This window comes from Lithobates pipiens, unplaced genomic scaffold (assembly GCF_037356315.1).
Source record: "Lithobates pipiens isolate NorthernLeopardFrog02 unplaced genomic scaffold, aLitPip1_a1.2 Scaffold_13, whole genome shotgun sequence".
Taxonomy (NCBI): Eukaryota; Metazoa; Chordata; class Amphibia; order Anura; family Ranidae; genus Lithobates; species Lithobates pipiens.
This window is the reverse complement of record NW_027507718.1, coordinates 348,287,568-348,308,496: the sequence shown is the minus strand read 5'-3', so window position 1 is coordinate 348,308,496 and position 20,929 is coordinate 348,287,568. Positions and strand designations below refer to the sequence as shown.

At 42.5% G+C, this 20,929-nt stretch overlaps 1 protein-coding gene across 1 annotated transcript in view; it reads left to right on the top strand.

Moving 5' to 3' along the window:
- Nucleotides 1-20,929, top strand: part of CTSO (cathepsin O) — a 41,888-nt gene that overhangs the window by 11,045 nt on the left and 9,914 nt on the right. The window contains exons 2-5 of the mRNA XM_077477102.1: nucleotides 7,154-7,259; nucleotides 13,021-13,160; nucleotides 13,930-14,097; nucleotides 15,448-15,569. Coding sequence (XP_077333228.1) covers nucleotides 7,154-7,259; nucleotides 13,021-13,160; nucleotides 13,930-14,097; nucleotides 15,448-15,569 — 536 coding nt within the window. The remainder of the gene's footprint in view (nucleotides 1-7,153; nucleotides 7,260-13,020; nucleotides 13,161-13,929; nucleotides 14,098-15,447; nucleotides 15,570-20,929) is intronic.

The window sequence follows — 20,929 nt, the reverse complement described above, 5'->3', positions numbered from 1 at the left end:
TTTTTCAGGAGCAGTGATTTTAATAATGATTAAAGTGAAACAATAAAAGTGTAATATTCCTTTAAATTTCGTAGCTGGGGGGTATCTATAGTATGCCTGTGAAGGGGCGCATGTTTCTGGTGCTTAGAACTGTCGCTGCACAAAGTGTCATTTGTGCAGGAAAAAAAGTCTTTTAAAATCACTTGCGGCTAAATTGTCGGGTCTCCGTAATACAGAGAACACTCAATGAGTGTTCTCTGTATTAGCCGACAATTCATTCATTCATTGATTAAAAAAAAAAAAAGCGCGGGGGTTCCCCTAAATTCAATCAAAAGGCCCTTCAGGTCTGACATGGATATTAAGGGGAACCCCGTGTCAAATAAAAAAAAAAAATTGACGTGGGGGTCCCCCCAAATATCCATACCAGACCCTTCAGGTCTGATATGGATATTAAGGGGAACCCCGCATCAAATTTAAAAAAAAAATTGACGTTGGGGGTCCCCCTAAATATCCATACCAGACCCTTTATCCGAGCACGCAACCTGGCAGGCCGCAGGAAAAGAGGGGGGGACGAGAGAGCGCCCCCCCTCCCTCCTGAACCGTACCAGGCCACATACCCTCAACATTGGGAGGATGCTTTGGGGGTCTGTGACCCCTCAAAGCACCTTGTCCCCATGTTGATAAGGACAAGGGCCTCATCCTCACAACCCTGGCCGTTGGTTGTGAGGGTCTGCGGGCAGGGGGCTTATCAGAATCTGGAAGCCCCCTTTAACAAGGGGACCCCCAGATCCCGGCCCCCCCCCCTGTTTGAAATGGTAAGGGGGTACAAAAGTACCCCTACCATTTCACAAAGAAAGTGTCAAAATGGTTAAATAAGACAAACACACTTTTGAAAAATTCCTTTATTAAAAAAAAAAAAAAAAAAAAAAATTCCAGCGGTGCTAATCCACTCTTGCTATCCAGCGACGGGTCTCCGGGGTCCAGCGATGGATGATCATATCCAGCGACGGGGGATCTCTCAGTCCAGCGCTGTCCATACCTCCTTCTTCTGTCTCCACTGCGGAGACACTGCAGAGAGCCGAGCGCTGACATTTCTTATATTGGGAGGGCGGGGCCACCCGTCACCTGACCCCGCCCCTCTGACGCAGGAGAGGGAAGCCAGGGGTTCCCCAGTGACGTGTGGGTGACCCCGCCCCCTCTGATGTAACGGAAACCTGCCCCCTCTGATGTCACTGGGGAACCCCTGGCTTCCCTCTCCTGCGTCAGAGGGGCGGGGTCAGGTGACGGGTGGCCCCGCCCTCCCAATATAAGAAATGTCAGCGCTCGGCTCTCTGCAGTGTCTCCGCAGTGGAGACAGAAGAAGGAGGTATGGACAGCGCTGGACTGAGAGATCCCCCGTCGCTGGATATGATCATCCATCGCTGGACCCCGGAGACCCGTCGCTGGATAGCAAGAGTGGATTAGCACCGCTGGAATTTTTTTTTTATTTTTTTTATTTTTAATAAAGGAATTTTTCAAAAGTGTGTTTGTCTTATTTAACCATTTTGACACTTTCTTTGTGAAATGGTAGGGGTACTTTTGTACCCCCTTACCATTTCAAACAGGGGGGGCCGGGATCTGGGGATCCCCTTGTTAAAGGGGGCTTCCAGATTCTGATAAGCCCCCCGCCCGCAGACCCTCACAACCAACGGCCAGGGTTGTGAGGATGAGGCCCTTGTCCTTATCAACATGGGGACAAGGTGCTTTGAGGGGTCACAGACCCCCAAAGCATCCTCCCAATGTTGAGGGTATGTGGCCTGGTACGGTTCAGGAGGGAGGGGGGGCCGCTCTCTCGTCCCCCCCTCTTTTCCTGCGGCCTGCCAGGTTGCGTGCTCGGATAAAGGGTCTGGTATGGATATTTAGGGGGACCCCCACGTCAATTTTTTTTTAAAATTTGATGCGGGGTTCCCCTTAATATCCATATCAGACCTGAAGGGTCTGGTATGGATATTTGGGGGGACCCCCACGTCAATTTTTTTTTAAAATTTGACACGGGGTTCCCCTTAATATCCATGTCAGACCTGAAGGGCCTTTTGATTGAATTTAGGGGAACCCCCACGCTTTTTTTTTTTTTTTTTTTTTTTTTTTTTTTTTAATCAATGAATAAATGAATTGTCGGCTAATACAGAGAACACTCATTGAGTGTTCTCTGTATTACGGAGACCCGACAATTTAGCCGCAAGTGATTTTAAAAGACTTTTTTTTCCTGCACAAATGTACACTTTGTGCAGCGACAGTTCTAAGCACCAGAAACATGCGCCCCTTCACAGGCATACTATAGATACCCCCCAGCTACGAAATTTAAAGGAATATTACACTTTTATTGTTTCACTTTAATCATTATTAAAATCACTGCTCCTGAAAAAACGGCCGTTTTTAAAACTTTTTTTTGCATTGATCCATGTCCCCTGGGGCAGGACCCAGGTCCCCAAACACTTTTTAGGACAGTAACTTGCATATTAGCCTTTAAAATTAGCACTTTAGATTGTGAACGTTGGAGTCCCATAGACTTTAATAGGGTTCTAAAGTTCACACGAAGTTTAGGTCTGTTCGCAGGTTCTGGTGCGAACCGAACAGGGGGGTGTTCGGCTCATCCCTACTCTCCAGCTTTAGTAAATAAACCCCAATGCCAGTAGTGTCTCACTTTTTTTTTTTTTTATCTTGACAACTTCAGCATTAAGTTACATAGGGGTTGATTTACTAAAACTGGAGAGTGTAAAATCTGGTACAGCTCTGCATAGAAACCAATCAGCTTCCAGGTTTTATTGTCAAAACCAAATTGAACAAACTGAAGTTAGAAGCTGATTGGCTATCATGCACAGCTGTACCAGATTCTGAGTGCTCCAGTTTTAGTAAATCTCCCCCAAATCTCCCCTCAAAATCGAACGTTCTGAGGCCTTACCGGCAATTTTTAACATATTCCTTTCTTTTACATCACCTTTTAGACTCTTTATTCTCTTGGGAGCCGGTGTAATATCAGAGAAGACTTTATGTCAGTGATTAGGGCAGCACAGTGGTTTGTGTTGACACGTTTGTCTTGCTAGCCAAGGCGCTATCTGCATGGAGTTTGCATGTTTTTTCCATGCTTGCGCAGTACTGTTCTCTTCTTTAAAACATGCTGGTAGGTTAATTGTCTTCTGGCTAAATTGGCCCTAGTGCAGATCCAAAACTCCCACTTCAACCTTCTATGACATTGGGAATGCTCCATTGAGTTGCCAATGCAGCTCTAGTATGTAGACATGAAGCCACAGAAAAAATAATGCCCCGTACACACGACTGGACTTTCCGACAGACTAGGTCCAATGGATCGGCAGAGTTCCGTCAGACTTTCCGAACGAACGGACTTGTCTACGCACAATCACACCAAAGTCCGACGGATTCAACCGTGATGATGTATGACCGGACTACAATAAGGATGTTCATAGCCAGTAGCCAATAGCTGCCCTAGTGTCGGTTTTCATCCGCCGGACTAGCACACAGATGAATGGATTTTTCGACCGGACTTGAGTCCATCGGAAAGATTTGAAACATGTTCTAAATCTAAAGTATGTCTGATTTTTTGACAGCAAAGGTCTGATGAAGCCCACACACAGTTGAATTGCCCGAAAAGTCCGGCCGTGTGTACACGGCATAAGTGTGTAGCAGCAAACAAAGCTATTAATGCCTTTAATTTTTTTAATAATTACAACTTTTAATTAGGGGCTGCTAAAAGTCTTTTTTTTTTTTCCACTTCATTTATACAGAAATATTATATGGATTAGATAACCTTGCCCCATTTGGGTACCTATTTTTTATTTATTTCTTTTCTCCTCGGGGAACCATTTTAGTTAAGGTTTTCATGATTTACATATTTGTCTGTATGTCTTAATATATCCACGAGATGGCAGTAGAATCCCACGATCTGTTCTTTTGCCTCGACTGAATATAGAATAGTTTGCAATCAAAGTGCACCTGTGCCCAGACTATCGACAAATAAGCCCCCCGTTCAAATTGAGTGTGGCTTTGAAATTGTGTGATTTTAAAGCTGCATATTAGTGTGACTTTGGGTGTGACTTTGAAGACATCTGTGTGGCTTTATGCACTGATGTCTAGTGAAGTCGCACCCAAAATCGCCAAAAGCAGTGCATGTGCTATGTTTTTAAATTGATGCAGCACCACAAAGTCGACGTTGCATCAATTTGATTGAACACTGCCATTGCCAGCAATAGGATGTGACTTGTCATGCGATTTGACCTGTCAAATCGCATCATGAATTGTTCCAATGTGGACTAAGGGGTTGATTTACTAAAACTGGAGAATGCAAAACTAGGTGCAGCTGTACATGGTAGCCAATCAATTTCTAACTTTAGCTTGTTTAACCCCCCTGGCGGTATTCCAGAGTCTGGCTCTGGGTAAAAATTCAGTAGCATTAGCGGTAACCCCCGAGCCAGACTCGGGATCGCATCGCTGAATCCAGGATGAGTATACTTGCCTTATCCCCTGGATCCAGCAATGTCCCCCTGCTGTGCGAGCGGCTCGTCCTCTGCTTGATCTATCACTGAGCCAAGCTCTGTTCCCTGCGAGCGTTGCGACGCCCGGGGACGGAGAACAGCACCAAATTCAAAAAGTGAAACATACACATTTCATACAGTATAATGTAATCTTTTAATGTAATCATTACTGTTTGTAATTATTTCACATGCCTTTTGTCCCTAGTGGTCTGCCCAGTACCCATATTATAAAAACTGTTCTTTCTGCCTGGAAACTGGAGGTTGTCCATGACAACCAAATCTGTCCCTTTACATCAAAAATGATTTTAGACCAGCTAGAAAACAGTGATAATAAATTGGAATCACTCACAGATTTGAGTGATAGTGATTTGTGGGGAGATCCGTCATCAAATACTGAAAAGTAATGACAGTGACAATTCTGCAACTCAGCAAATTTCTGTGTTTTTGATTTGATTACATTATTGAATAATTTATATTTATTATTTGGTATAATTCTTTATTTTTTTCAAACTTTATCATACCCAGGATGTCTACTTGACTCTGGTTTGGACAGTGGCCCCGGGACCAGCGGACCCGATCGCCGCTGGTGTCCCGCGATCGGCTCACAGCTGAAGAACGAGGAGAGGTCTGTGTAAACAAACCTCTCCCCGTGCTTCCTAGTGTGGTTGTCACCGATCGTCTGGTTCCTTTTTATAGGGAAGGACGATCAGTGATGTCACAAGCCAGGCAACCCCCTACAATAAAAACAACAGATAACGTCATACATAACACCTACACTGCCCCCTAGTGGTTAACTCCTTCACTGCCAGTGTCATTTACCCAGGAATCAGTGCATTTAAATAGCACTGATTGCTGTATAAATGACAATGGTCCCAAAAATGTCCGCTGTGTCCGCCATAATGATCGCCGCCATTACTAGTAAAAAAAAAAATATTAATAAAAATGCTATAAAACTATCCCCTATTTTGTAAACGCTATAACTTTTGTGCAAACCAATCAATAATTGCAATTTTTTTTATTTTTTTTTAGCAAAAATATGTAGAAGAATACGTATCGGCCTAAACTGAGGAAAAAAAATGTTTTCTTATATATTTTTTGGGGATATTTATTATAGCAAAAAGTTAAAAATATTGCATTTTTTTCAAAATTGTCACTCTATTTTTGTTTATAGCGCAAAAAATAAAAACCACAGAGGTGATCAAATACCACCAAAAGAAAGCTGTATTTGTGGTAAAAAAAGGACGCCAATTTTGTTTGGGAGCAACGTCGCACGACCGCACAATTGTCAGTTAAATCGACGCAGTGCCGAATCGCAAAAAGGGGCCTGGTCCTTTGGCTGAAAATTGGTCCGGGGCTTAAGTGGTTAAGCAGTGTAGTTTGCAGCTAGCACACAGCTCCCATGTAAGGGGTGAGTATCTCCCATGGTTAAGAGAAGTGGCATTTATCTTTCTTTTTTATGAATAGTGTAGGAACCACTGAAAATGGGGTACTTTGGCGCAGTGGTGGGCTTAAGCATGGTATGGCCAAATTCTGTGATTAAATCCTAATATTTACTCATTATGATTAGGTGCTTGTAAGATTTAAGTTACTCGTTTTGAATTTTTGTATGTTTGCGCTAATATATATTTATAATATTAAACCGTATATATTTTTGTATAAAAAGCATTGCTTGAATTGGGGTTGCTATATGAATACTTATACAATATATGTAAACACTACTTACATTTTTGGTGCGTTATAAAAAACGGTATATCTTGATAACAATCCAACATTAATATCCCAGTAGTCTGCCGGTGGTACAGGCTATATCAGTCTCACCTAGACAAGAAAAACGATGGTGCCCCTTGCCTCCATTGACACACCACTGTGTGACCAGTGTACTGCCACATCATTGTGCCTGGTGCTCCCCAGAGCAAGATATGGCGATATTCGTGATGGCCATAGAAGTCCTGCAACATGAACCTATAAAAAGGGGAAGGACAAATACACACAAATGCACACATGCTAGGCTTAGGAGAAAGCCTGGGGCCTAGAGAGGAGCTGATGAGGAAAGAAGCTAAGAGTAGAGTGTCCCCGCTGAAGTTGGTGAGTAACATTACACTGTGAATGTGTGATTCAGGGGAGTAAATCACTCTATTATTCCATCGATGATGATCCCAGTATTGGACCATTACAGTATTTACATTCACAACATATAATTGTGAAATAACAACTATCTTAATTACAAATATTTTACTTATGAGGGAGTACATTTTTACCTATAATTTTATATTATTACATAAGTCTTTTAACCCCCCCCCCCCTCCCCAATTCCTCACCCTGTCATACTGTCTCTGGGAATCCTGGGGTCATTAGAAGCTCAGTACTTGAGTTCTAAGGTTTTTCCACCTGCCCCAGCGTTCTTGAGGGTGTCTGGCTCTGCCTCTTTTGATATGTCCTTTTCTTTTTATTTAATGAAAAGTAAGGCACGGAGAACGCTGGTAACATCCTCCATAGCCTCTCTGATGTATTAGTAGGCAGTGAGTTATTTAACTTAAATCGAAGTTATGCATATTTTATGTCAACTTCAGCAACTGTGTTCTTTATTTCAGTTACATATATATTATTATGAGATCCTGTAGATGATCCTTTTTTTTATGTTCCAGGAAAGCTTGGAAAGACATAAATATCTGAATGGGTTTGCACGCAGTGCTGGAGATGCATTTTATGGAATTAACCAGTTTTCTGATTTGTCAGTCCAGGAGTTTTCAGGTAAGTTTTTAAAACATGGTATATTTGCCTACATTGATATCGAGCAAACTATACCAAGTTCCTAGAAACTGAAACTTGGGTATCCCTTCCTGCCTCCTACATAATGACCGGTGAGGGATGATGAAGGGGAAAAAAGGAGCGGGCAAATGCCCACTTTGCCAATAGAGGCCCATTCAAACCTGTCTGCTCTGGGGAATTGCAATAATGTGTGTTGTGTTACAGAAGCCTGTAAAGGTGCGTTATGTGAATGAAATCTATAAATGGCCTGCCATTCTACCACTTTACAAGAAATGCTGGTTTGGCCACATCTTGAGTTTGCCACCCAGTTCTGGTCTCCAGTCCTCAGGAATGATGTGCTGAAACTGGAGAAAGTCTAGAGAAGGGCGACACAACTCGGTTGTGAGGAACAATTACAAACATTAAATGTATTCTCACTGGATAAGAGACTCTTAAGAGGGGATATGATGGAGATCTACAAATATCTAAATAGAGAATCTAGCCTAGCGAGGAAACTGTTCAGTCTCCTGTCACTCAAGAAGACATGCGGCCATTCAGTCAAGTTGGATGAGAAACTGTTTACCCATAAACTGCATAGGGAGTTTTTTTTACTGGTAGAGCAGTAAGGATGTGTCACTACCTTCCACAATTAGTGGTGTCAGAGGGGAGTGTCAGTATTTAAAAAAAAACTTTTAGATGGGCATCTTGGCAAAGGCAATGTAGAGGGATATGAGAAATGGTAGTGACATAAACACACACACACACTCACATTCACACAGATTAAACTGGATGCACTGGTGTCTTTATTCAACTGTACCAACTATGTAACACACCAGTACGTATACAAAATCAGCCATGCACCACCTTCTTATTGCATGGTAATGTGCTGTGGTGTGTTTTTAACACGTGTTTTGGAAGTGCATTGCCCTAGCGCATTGAGGTGCCATGGAAAATGAATGGCAACTCAACGTGCCCGCGTGTTGTTGTAACGTGTGTTAACATAACACATATTAGCACATTGTGGTTTCCTTCATTTTTATTTTATTAAGTTTACAAAATCTCAGTGTAAATGTTAAAAAAATTAAAGAAAATAATGGGGAAGATTTACTAAAACTCTAGGAAAATATAAACAGGAGTGGAGTGTTATCGATATTTCACAACAGCATCATCCCCTCATTTAAATATTTTTGAAAAGCCATTTCATAATGAGACTTTGCATATGCCTCAAATGATCAATCTCACTATTGCGTAGTATAAAATATTTTATTACAAATATATTTGTTCCACAATGTTTAAAAGTATGTCCTTCAAGACAAACACTCTAAAAAAATGTTTTCATAGCTTGCATATCCAGAGATCACAACATCAACCAACTTCATTGAATGTTCTAGAACAGGCATGTCCAAAGTCCGGCCCGCGGGCCAATTGCGGCCCGCGGTACGGTTTTGAACGGCCCGCCTGGTCTTTCTCAATTTATTGTGCTGCGGGATCAGGGCTGTCAGATCAGCTGATCCCTGGCACTGTGAGAAGCTCCGTGAGCTTCAAAAGTGAAAGTAAAGTGCAGAGGATTGTGCTGTGCTCTCTGCTTCCCCCTACAGTGCAGTACCCGGCTGAATGAGGAAGCAAAGGTACTGTACTACAAGTTAGATTAGTGTTAAAAAGGCCTTTATTCATGTGTGTGCACATGTGTCTGTATGTGTGCACATGTGTCTGTATGTATGTGTGTGTGCACATGTGTCTGTATGTATGTGTGTGTGCACATGTGTCTGTATGTATGTGTGTGTGGGTATGTGTCTGTATGTATGTGTCTGTATGTGTGTGTGTGTATGTGTGTGTCTGTATGTATGTCTGTATGTGTGTGCGGCATGCATTTGTCTATATGTGTGCCTGCATTTGTGTGCTTGTGTCTGTGTGTGTGTTACTTTTAATCCGGACCCCCCCCCCCCCCCCCCCATTCTTATACCATCAAAACTGCTTTTGTAGGGCTTGTGTGTGATATTAGCCAGGACTGCTGGTCCTCTGAAAAGCAATCCATGCACAGATCTTTTCAGAGGTATTTGAATGGCGGTAAAGAGGCATTATGTTGCCTCCTCACCACCTGTTTTAAGCCCGTAAATGCAACATCTGTGTGGCTGTGTACTGTGTGTAGGGCAGCCCATTAATTTCAATGGACTTCCCTACTCACAAAAATGCTGGGAAAGAAGTTCCCGAGCTTTTTTTTTTTTTTTTTTTTTTTTTATTGCACTGCACCAAAAGCACCCTACATTTTCCAATGTGTGGGGTACCATTAAGAATTAACGGTGCCCCCTAAAGTGCAGAGCATTCGTCTGTGTGTTGGGAACGAGTGCGACAAAGGCAAGAGAATTCTTGTTGGGCAGTGTATTCGTGCTCGGATGGACACACTTAGACCGAATTTTCAATGGTTCAAAGAATGTCAGGCAAAATGGTCGGCCCTCAGGCATGTTCACTTCATCAAATCCGGCCCACTTTGAAAAAAGTTTGGACACCCCTGTTCTAGAAGGTTGAAAATAAGATCAATGTGCATAGACGTGTTTTGTTTTGTCTCCTGCTTCCTCAGGACCTTTTGACCTTGAGTATTCTCCTGTATATATAAAACAAAGCTGAAGGAGTATATACAAAATATAAACATCAAGTTATGTAAATTCAACCAATCAAAAAAGTAAGGTTATACAATTAAGTGGTTATAATCCAAAAGTGTAACCTATCCTCCAAGAGGAGGGGCACAAAAAAAAAAAAAAAAAATATATATATATATATATATATATATATATATATATATATATATATCTACTGTATGGCGTGATTTCCTCTTTGTTTTGGAACTTAATTATTGATTCTGAGGCAGAGGCAAACTTTGTTATATGTATATGTGTAATTTTTTATTTTTTTTTGGTCACTTCATTCGGAGGATGGCTTACCACAAGGTGCAAGCAGACAGATATACTGACAAGTCTGCAAGAGTCCTGCATGTCAGGGACTGGGGCTGGTGCAATGCTTTGCAGGCTCCAAATAAAAAAAAAAAAATGCACATTTTGTTAGATGCAAAAAGATGCGCATTTATTATTTTTCTCAAAAAGGTGAACTTATCCTTTAACCACTTCAGCTCCGCAAGAGCTTACCCCCTTCTTGACCAGAGCGTGTTTTGCTATTCGGCACTGCGTCGATTTAACTGACAATTGCGTGGGCGTGCGATGTGGCTCCCAAACAAAATTTACGTTTTTTTTTCCCCACAAATAGAGCTTTCTTTTGGTGGTATTTGATCACCTCTGTGGTTTTCATTTTTTGCACTATAAACAAAAAAAGAGCAACAATTTTGAAAAGGCATTACTTTTTACTTTTTGCTATAATAAATATCCCCCAAAAATATATAAAAAATTTTCTTCTACATATTTTTGGCAAAAAAAAGAACGCAATAAGCGATTATTGATTGGTTTGCACAAAAGTTATAGCGTTTACAAAATAGGGGATCGTTTTATGGCATTTTTATTAAAATATATATATATATATTTTTTTTAAGAGATTTTTATCGTGACTGCGACATTATGGCGGACGCATTACAGCAATCAGTGTTATACAAATGCACTGATTCCTGTGTAAATGACACTGGCAGTGAAGGGGTTAACCACTAGGTGTCAGTGTAGGGGTTAAGTGTGTCCTAGGGGCGCGTTGCTAACTGTGGGGGTTGTGGCTGTGTTTTACACATCACTGATCTCTGCTCCAATCACAGGGAGCAGAGATTAGTGTCACTGTTGCTAGGCAGAACTGGGAGATGCTTGTTTTCGCCCCGTTCTTCCTCTCCGTGAGGCGATCGTGTCCGCACGACCGGCGACCGGACTCGCAGAGCTTCCCGCGAGCGTGCGCCCCGCCGCTTCTTAAAGGACAACGTACAGGTACGTGATTCTGCCTGTACGTGCCCTTCTGCCGACGTATATCGGCGTGAGGCGGTCATGAAGTGGTTAAGTAGCGGAGATGATTGGGACACTAGGACTATGCTGTTTTCCTTTGTGCATAGTTGTGACAAGAGCAGACTTTTTTTTTTTTTTTTTTTTTTTTATTATTCTCTTTATTTAGAAATACTTATTAAAAATTCCACACGTTCATAAGCCTTAATCCCTTCATGCCTGAGGGTAAAACAGATTAATAATGCCTAAGGGCAACTTTGAAATATGTTAGTAAAACCTTACATATCATCACAACTAGTTTGTGTATCCAGGTGAATTATACCTTGGTTTTTGTTTTTTTAGAACAAATTTAAGCTTTCATTCTCTTGTAAATGGTAATGAATATCTCCTGATTTTTATTATTATTAAAGTAAAACTGGCCCAAAATAGTAAAAAAGAAAAAAAAGATTTCTTTTTAAAAATGTGTAGCTGTATATTTCTTGGAAAACCGCAATGATACCATGTATGTTTTATGTTTTGTTTGTACTCATTGTTAAGGATGAGCTCCGGCGTGTTCACACAGCCCATGTGCAGAGCCCGCCAGTAAGCTTGCGCTGTGCTAATCACAGGTAGTGAGACTTTTCCCAATCTCTGCAGCTGCGCATCGGGAAAATGTCTCACTGCCTGTGATTAGCGCAGCGCCAACTTCCTGGCGGGCTCAGCACATGGGCTGTGTGAACACTCGTAGTACAGCCCAGAAAAATTAGTGCCTATTTTGTTTGTTTTATTTTTCTCCTGCCTAAAACACACTGACATTAATACTAATGAAAAATTTGAAAAAAAAAATCCTGCCAAAATATACTGACCCTGACCTTTGACCAAAACTCTAACCCTGGCACTGACTTGACCCTCCCTGAATATCCTAGCAATGAAACACAGAATTACTCAAGCAGCGATCCACGCTAAAACTGATGCTGTTTACTTCTTACAAAATTTTTTGGAAGCCCTGGATTACCCACTACTTCCCAATTTCAACAAATCCCTTTTACAGCCATAATCTACTAGCTACCCCACCTATGGTCCTAACCCCCCTCCCCCCCTTCTCTCTTTCCACCATTTGCTTTGCTTTAATCCCCCCCCCCCCCCAATGGTCCAGAGAATGCTCTATGTCTCGCCCTGCTCATATGGGCGACCCCCAACACCCTCCTCCTACTTTTCAGTTACATGACTACGGACAGATTTTGTTGGTGGCCCTCAGGCGTACTCGGAGGTACCCTGGTGTGGTTATTACCATCCTACTTCCTCCCCCCCCCCCCCTCTGAAGCACCTAATTGTACCTTTTTATATAGGGGGTCCTTACTCCTGACTCTGACCATGCTGTGTAACCTATCCTCCTCCCACCAGAGGGCCCCCCTCTAATGTAATCCATAGTTTAATCCTACAAGCCTGGCTAAGGCCTCTTTCTTGTTTTTGTTTTTTTTTTTGTCTTTTTTTATATGTACTAAATATTGATGACACATACTGTGCTGGATTATTGTACATGAATCTAACCTTTTTCTGACTCCAGTGTATCGATGTACACTCTGTTAAATGTGAATAAAATATTTGAACAAGTTAAAGCAAACTGAGAATCTCTAATCTGCATACTTATTCCAGAGAAGCCACTGGACCAGCATGACAGGCAACTTGTATTTTCAAGAAAGCTTAACAATGACAGGTTCCTTTTTAAGCAGCACACAAAGCTTATTCTATGCAGAACTTGTGGCAAATTTAGAAAACAATGTTTCCATAAATGTATAGACTAATTAAAGTGATAAGCTATTTGCCATATTTCTACTTTTTTCTTTGCATTCTTTCTTTAGACATTTACTTGAAGAGCTACCCTGCTATGAAAGACAATTACATTGTGCCTAATAAAACCTTTTCAAGTGAAAATGCACTGCCATTGCGATTTGACTGGAGAGACAAAAATCTTGTGACGTCAGTGAAAAATCAGATGGATGTAAGTTCCAAGAGTCCTTTCTGTCTCGCTTTTGTTCTCCAGTGAATGGATGTTGTCACAAAACATGTATTTGTGGGAGTGTTAAATGGACATGGTTATTCTTTATAAAAGTGTTAATCAGTCACTTCTCCATTTCATTTTTATGAAACGCCCGCTCATACAGTTTTATGTATCATATTGCTCTGTTGGCCATACACTGTAAGATTTCACCATGAGACTGAACAAGAGAAATCTATTAATTCCCCCATCCACACTAAACAATCTGAATGGAGGAATCTTCCCTGCTGGCTATTGTATTCAGACAGGTGGCATCCACAGCAGTCAGAATATCCAAACAGTGGCTGCATCTGATTTTTTTTTTTTTTTTTTTTTCTAGTTCATCAGGAACCAGTCAAAAATGTCTGGGTATAGCCAGATTTATGTTCCAAATTAAAGCATTTATTAACCCCCAAAAAAATGCTTCTCCTGTCCCTTTAATGTGAAATTAGCAGCATGGTGCTTTGGCTTTTTAAATGATCTCCTACACTTCCTGTTCTAAAATGCCAGGTCCTGATCCTCCCCCCCCCACCGAGTGCAGACTCCAATTATCATGTCTGCTGAGCCAAGAGATCGCTGTCACTGTGCGTGTCTGTTGGGAGCTCTTGCTGTGGCTGTGCTGTAACTTCATTTATGAGAATGCTGCTTTTTAAATATGTTGGTGGCATTGCAGTAATCTGGTATTATATCCAGTTTACAAAACTGTGTAATTATTTTAGCTTTTATTTTTCAGTGTGGTGCTTGCTGGGCTTTCAGCATAGTTGACACGGTGGAGTCTGCCTATGCTATCAAAGGACATCCTCTGACGGAGCTTAGTGTACAGCAGGTCATTGACTGTTCGTACATGGACAATGGCTGCAATGGTGGATCCACGCTCAGTGCCTTGAAGTGGTTATATCAGGTTGTTTGATTTTCCTTTCTCCCATATTGACATAATTTGTCCTTCATAGAAGAGCACCAGACACCAGTGTGGTATAAAGATTAACTCAAATTAAAGTCACAGCAATAGATATCCAGTCAGGTTTTCGAACACCCTTTATTCTTCAGCACTACACTTCTGTGTGAGGAAATCTGTGATGCAGCCATTACTTTTATATGTCAACACAGATTGCTGAAGCAAGAAGTGCATTTCCACTAAGTGAAAATGTTAGGACATTTTAAGGCATTTCCCAGTTAAAATTGTTAAAAAGCATAACCTACAGTATTTCAGAGTTCATGAAAGGTATGAGACTTTAATTAAGCCTTAGACGGTTAGCTTCTCTCTTGTTAAACAAGAATCTTGGGATAGATAAATAAAACAAACATAGTCGCCTCAATGCGGCAGCATCAGTACGATCCCTGGCCGTGGCCTACTCTAAGCCTGAGAGTTGAGAGATCAAATGACTGCTGACCGCTCAGTTCTCAGTGGGCTCTGAGCAGAGGGCAGTCACTGCCAGTCACTGCTTTTTTGCTCTGCCTCTCTGGTACTAACTTGAGTGCCAGGCTAGTTAATTGGGATGGGAGAAGCTGGCTTTGGCTTTCACCCACACACTAAGGGCGAGAGGCGTCTGGATGGATCCCAACAACATGGGATCCTTCCAAAGCCTAGAGCAGCTCTGTGACAGTTTTTTAGCCTGCCATCAGCTAATTCTGGATCACAGGAGTGCAAATGTAAGTGCACCCCTGTAACTCAGAAGAGAAGTATGACCAAAAAATCTTTATAAAATAACGTATTTACGGGCAAAAATAAAAATCTATTATGCATGGCTTTAAATTCCCATCTTTGCTAGCATAGTTTTAAGTATTGAGTTTGTCAAGTTACAAAATGTACCCTATACCAATGCAGCTAGATTAACTACCTTTATTGCAGTGACACAATTTCTAGGCACTGGTAAACTTCTCTTTACCTGTCGGTTACAAAACAACTCTGCCTTTCTTAGATGGAATTTGACTAATGTGTCCTTTTTTTTTGACCTCTGCAAATGAATGCATGTATCCGCAAATGCATGCACCTTGTCCGAGAAAAAGGGGGAAATAAAATGGTTTTCTTTTTAGAGTAAGGAAGCATTTTGCCTAGTGTTTGGAAGGGTAATAAGATGCTGATAGCAATCTGACAAAGACCTTATAGGGATTTTAGAGCCTAAAGCTTATTTTTAGTTGCAAATATATCTCATGAATTCCTTTCATATAATTTATTCTGAATTGGTTGACATTTCTTTTTAGCTCTCCATTATTTAAAATATTTACCAATCTTATTTATGTTTTGTTTAAGTCTCAAACTAAACTGGTGCGGTCCTCGGTATACCCCTTTAAATCACACACTGGATCATGCCATTATTTCCCTGCGCCAGAATTTGGGGTGTCCATAAAAGGATATCATGCCTATGACTTAAGGTAAATTATTTTCTGATCATCAATCTCTATGTTGTATTTTCATCACAAAACACAGAATAGTTAGTATTCATGACTACTTGGGTTATGCTGCCACCTTTAGGTAAATGGAGACTGAACAAAAAAGACATGCATCCCAGACTTAAATCCTCCCAGTTCCACTAAACCTGTCTTTAAAGTGGAGTTGAGCTTAAAAAAAAAAAAAAAATGAAAAGTCAGCAGCTACAAATACTGCAGCTCCTGACTTTTAATAATCAGTCACTTACCTGTCCCATGGTCCAGCGATGCGGGGGATCAAAGCCCCGCTCGTCTCCCCCCTCCGCTCGTCGGCGCCAGCATTGTAACTGTGGGCGCCCGGCTGTGCACAAGCCGCGCCGTGACTGGCCACGCAATCATCTGGGACCTGTGACGTGTCCCAGATGATTGCCTAGAGGGATGGGGTAGAAGTGATCTTCCTTCCAGCGCCGAGGGTTCACCAGAAGGAAGTGGGATCTGGAACCCTCTGAAAAGAGGGTATCCGCTCCCCCCCCAAAAAAAATCACATGCCAAATGTGGCATGTCAGGGGGTCACCTTAAAGCAGAAGTTTAATTTTTGGGGTGAACTCCATTTTAAGTGAGGAATGTGTCTCTCTGAAGATCTCTTTCAGGGGCTTTGTTTCTGTACCTCCTGGCCTGTTCCTTTAATCCTTGGTGGAGCAGAGGTGGGCTTTTTGTTTGGATCGGCCACTGCAGCCAGCAGGCCAAAAGGGACTGAACCCTGGATCCCACATGTAAAAGAAGAGACAGGGTCCAGCGCCAGTCAGTAGAATTTCATGCTTGAATCCAGTGTACCCACTGACATTGCTGGCAGGGTGCTCTGAAAGTTTAGAACAGTAGAGAAGCGAATCCTTGAAGGTCCTGGGGGGGGGGCAAGATAAGTGAAATATTGGGCATGATGCCTTGCAACTATTGACTGGTGAGTGCCTCTGCTGTATAGTGGAACTGTGTAGCAGGTCCCCTCAGTGTTCCCCTGTGTATTTTGTGATTTTTGGGCAGTTATTCAATGAACCGACATTCAGCAGTTGAGATGCGATGAAGGGGCAGGATGGCATGCATGTGCAATGACATTATCACACATGTTTGTGCATGAGCAGGTGCCATTTTCCCCCAATTCCTGTATGCAGTACACATCCTTCAAAGCTCTTGAGTTACAAGGTGTGCAGCTACCTGGTCACACCGTGCAAATAGTTTGCCTACTCAGAGAATTCTGCCCTGTACAGTCCTGCACAGCAATGTTGCTGCTTTTCCATTTAGGCACAGAAAGTATTAGAATATGTGTCTGTTGAGGGTGACTTCCATATACTATAGGTGGTCTGGGTTTAACTTAAACTCTTTTCAACTTGGTGGCTGCTCCCTCGGACCTCACAGGCCTCGTTTTAGCCCTTAGCGAGCCATGGCCTAGTGCTGGCACAGAGGTCAGGCAAAAAATGATTGGATGGTTTCCCAAACACCTCTGTCAGGTAAGGAGGACCCTTTGCAAAGTTCACCATGTAATAGCTTTCCAAAGGGTCAGATTAGTTCAGAATCCCTGCCCTTGCCTGGTATTACCTGGTATTTCCACTATCTCAGGGGCACAATCCTCCACTTCATTTGTGTCAAGGGAAGAATTTTCTGAAGCCATATCTAGGCTGGGTTATCAGCCTTTAGGGATTCTCACTGGCTTGGAGTGCCTGGGAAGAAAACGTAGTTGCTCTTCTTCACCCCTGCCTCATTTACAGGAGGATGAGGTGTTGGAGAGAAGAGGAAGAAGAGTAAGCTGTGGAGGATCAGGAATCCTCCATGGTCAAGTCGTCCCAGGAACAATCTCAAGACTGAAACACAATAGACCACTGTGGGCTTCCTGGAGGTTGTGGTATGAACTAACCTTTAAATGATACTAAAGTCTCATAATTTTTTTTTGTTTAGAAATAACAAACATGTTTTACTTACCTGCTTTGTGCAGTGGTTTTGCACAGAGCAGGCCAGATCCTCCTCTTCTCGGGCCCTTCTTTGGTGCTTCTGGCCCCTCCCTTCTGTTGAGTGCCCCCACAGCAAGCAGCTTGCTATGGGGGTACCTTAGCTGAGCTGCAGCTCTGTGTGTCCATTCAGTTATCTGGATGTTGACCAAGCTTTTTTTCTATTTGAATAAGACCCTAGCAGTCTTGGTGGATGAGTCCACGGTATTTAAAGACTCCCGATTATGAGAGGTTCTGGGTGTGAGCATCCAGTGTTTTTCACATCCTACCAACCAGTCAGGATGTTGGAGTTGCTAATTAGGAGATTTTTAGCCAGGCTTCTGAGGGAAGCAAAATGGCCAATATGTAAAACAAAACATTACTGATATTCTAAAAGCAGCACTGCTTTAAAAATATCTAATGAGGCCTTTTGACTGCATAGGCTATTTTCTGGAAAAAGTGAACTTAGCCTTTAAGGGTCTCCAGAAGTTCCCGAAAGTACAGAAATTGGGGAATCACCTGGTCAGTGATTTGTTTATTTTTTTATTCCACCAGGGAATCTTCATTGGTGTCGGTGAATATCAGGGAAGCCTTCCTTCACATCCTGATTTTTTTTGGACTTACCAGTGATTTCCGTGATTTGCAATGGAGGATGGAGACTGTCAGTTTGTTTGCGAAACAGGGAAAACAAGCCACACAAAAGAAGTCTCTGCTTCAGCATAGTATAATCAAACTGACACCACACACTGAAATTCTCTCCCAGAAGCCATGTCCTAATGCATTTTACCTATCACATGCTTAATCATATATAACTAAGTCTGTTTTACAGCAGAGTGGAGCGTGGAAAGATACTGAAGCTTTGTCACCTGGCTGTTGCACAGGAAGAGGAAGAACATGCAGAAAGGTTTGGAGTGATGATAGGCGCTGGGATTGCTGAACTATTGGTTTTTGGTGTTTCACTTCAGCTTGCCCCTGGACCCAAAAGTGTTTACAAAGGTGTTGGAATCTGGGGCTGTTGAGGACTCACAGTATCCTCATTCTGGGGTACCTGGACAACCTGTTGCTCAGGGAGACATCGGCCCAGAATCTAATATCAAATGTCCAGCAGATGGTACAAGTTATGGAGAGTTTCAACTGGGTGCTGTACCTTTTTAAAAGTACTTAGTACTTAGGCTTAGTACTCAACACAGCACAGGTTAAGTAAAAATGGCTGTCACTTCAAGCTCAGCTGGAGTCCCTAAGGAAAGTCCCTAATTTTGGACATGCATGATAGCCACCTTTAATGCAGTCCCTCATGCTCAGTTTCACTGGAGAGCCACAGGTTGAGCACCCCTGCTCTAGAGCTCCACAGCTAATTATTTAGTCGGTATGGGACAACCGTTAGGAGTTCTTGGATCTACCATTACACCTGACTCCCAAGACCAGGAAAACTCTGGAATGGTATATATTCACGCAGAAGCTGAATACTGGAAAATTCTTCTGATGAACTGGAAAGTCTTGAAGATGGATGCCAGCCTGTTAGACTGGGGAGGTGTGCTGGAAAACCTCTCGGATCAAGGAACATGGTCGTCAGAGAAGCAGAACTTAGCGTGATCTATAATGCAACACATTGGGAAGGAGCCGGGTGACGTTGTACTTCCGGTCGCGGCCAAGACCGGAAGGTCTTCATTAGCTCGATGCTGATAATTCCAATTTTATATGTAAGTTGCTGCTGTTAAATAAATTAGATTTTATTGAGATATTACACAATGGAGATTTCCTTTATCTTCGATGAGTTGTACATGGAGGAGAGTGGAGGAGTCTTAAGGAGAACATATGGAGGGAGTACACTGCTTGTTCCTATCCACCGCTATTGCTGCATAACTCAACTGTGTCTGACACTCCAAGGAGAAGATTGGGAATAAAATAGTATTCTCATGATTTTTATCTACCTAAAGCACCGTTAGACCTGTTGGGGTCTTTGCTTGAGGTGAGAGGCTGAGGCACACCTGTGGTGGATTACGGATGATGGTGGAGGAGATTGTGACTACACATTAAGAATTGAAGCTTATTTGCAGTTTTGATTATTGCACTTTTTATTGCATGTCTCGCTAACATTGAAGATTTTGTTTGCACGTGCACTTTTATGAATTTTGAATTTTTTTATTTATGGACTTGATGTTTTACATACAGTTTTTAATCAATTGCATATGCACTTTTTACACTGAATATTGACTTGAAGTGGAATTCAATATATATATATATATATATATATATATATATATATATATATATATATATATATATATATATATATATATATATATATATGCGGGGACGCATTTGCTTATGTTGGCTGCAACTCTGAATTCTTTTGTTTGGTTTGCACATCAGGCTATTTTATATTCACCTGCGAGTTGGTTGCACTTTCCTGCAAGGAACCCTTCCTGGATTTTCACCAGGACAAGGTGGTGTTGAGGCCTTGGACCTATTTCTTACCTAAGTTGGTATCTTCTTTCCTCTTGAATCAGGACATTGTTTTTTGCAATCTTTTTGTCTTAATCCTAAACATCCAAAGGTGAAAATTCTTCACACATTGGATGTTGTTAAAATTGTTCAACCACTTGCCGCCCGCCCTATAGGCAATTGACGGTGGCAAAGTGGTTGCATAATCCTGACCGGACATCATATAGCGCATCGCGGCGATCGTTGTTGCGTTGTTGCGTTGTCAGTCTGACACCCGGCAACTACGACGGAGACTCTTTACCACGTGATCAGCCGTGTCCAATCACGGCTGATCACAGTGTAAATGGGAAGAGCCGGTGATCGGCTTTTCCTCACTCGCGTCTGTCAGACGCGAGTAGAGGAGAGCCGATCGGCTGCTCCTCTGACAGGGGGGGTCTGTGCTGATCGATTATCAGCACAGCCCCCCCGAGGATGCCCACACTGGACTACCAGGGACGCCACCAGACCACCAGGGAAAAGGTAATCCTCCCTAGACCACCAGGGATGCCAGTCAGCATAATGGATGCCAATCAGTGCCCATAATGGATGCCAATCAGTGCCCACAATGGGCATCACTGATTGGCATGCATTATTGTTTGGCACTGATTGGCATCCATTAGTACAGTATAACACCAATGCCGCCTATGAGTGCCCACCTGTGCCGCCTATGAGTGCCCACCTGTGCCGCCTATGAGTGCCCACCTGTGCCGCCTATGAGTGCCCACCTGTGCCGTCTATCAGTGCCCAGCTGTGCCGCCTATCAGTGCCCACCTATGCCCATCTGTGCCGCCTATCCATGCCCATCTGTGCCGCCTATCTATGCCCATCTGTGCCGCCCATCCATGCCAATCCGTGCCAGCTATCAGTGCCAATTTGTGCCACCTATCAGTGCCCATCCGTGTCGCC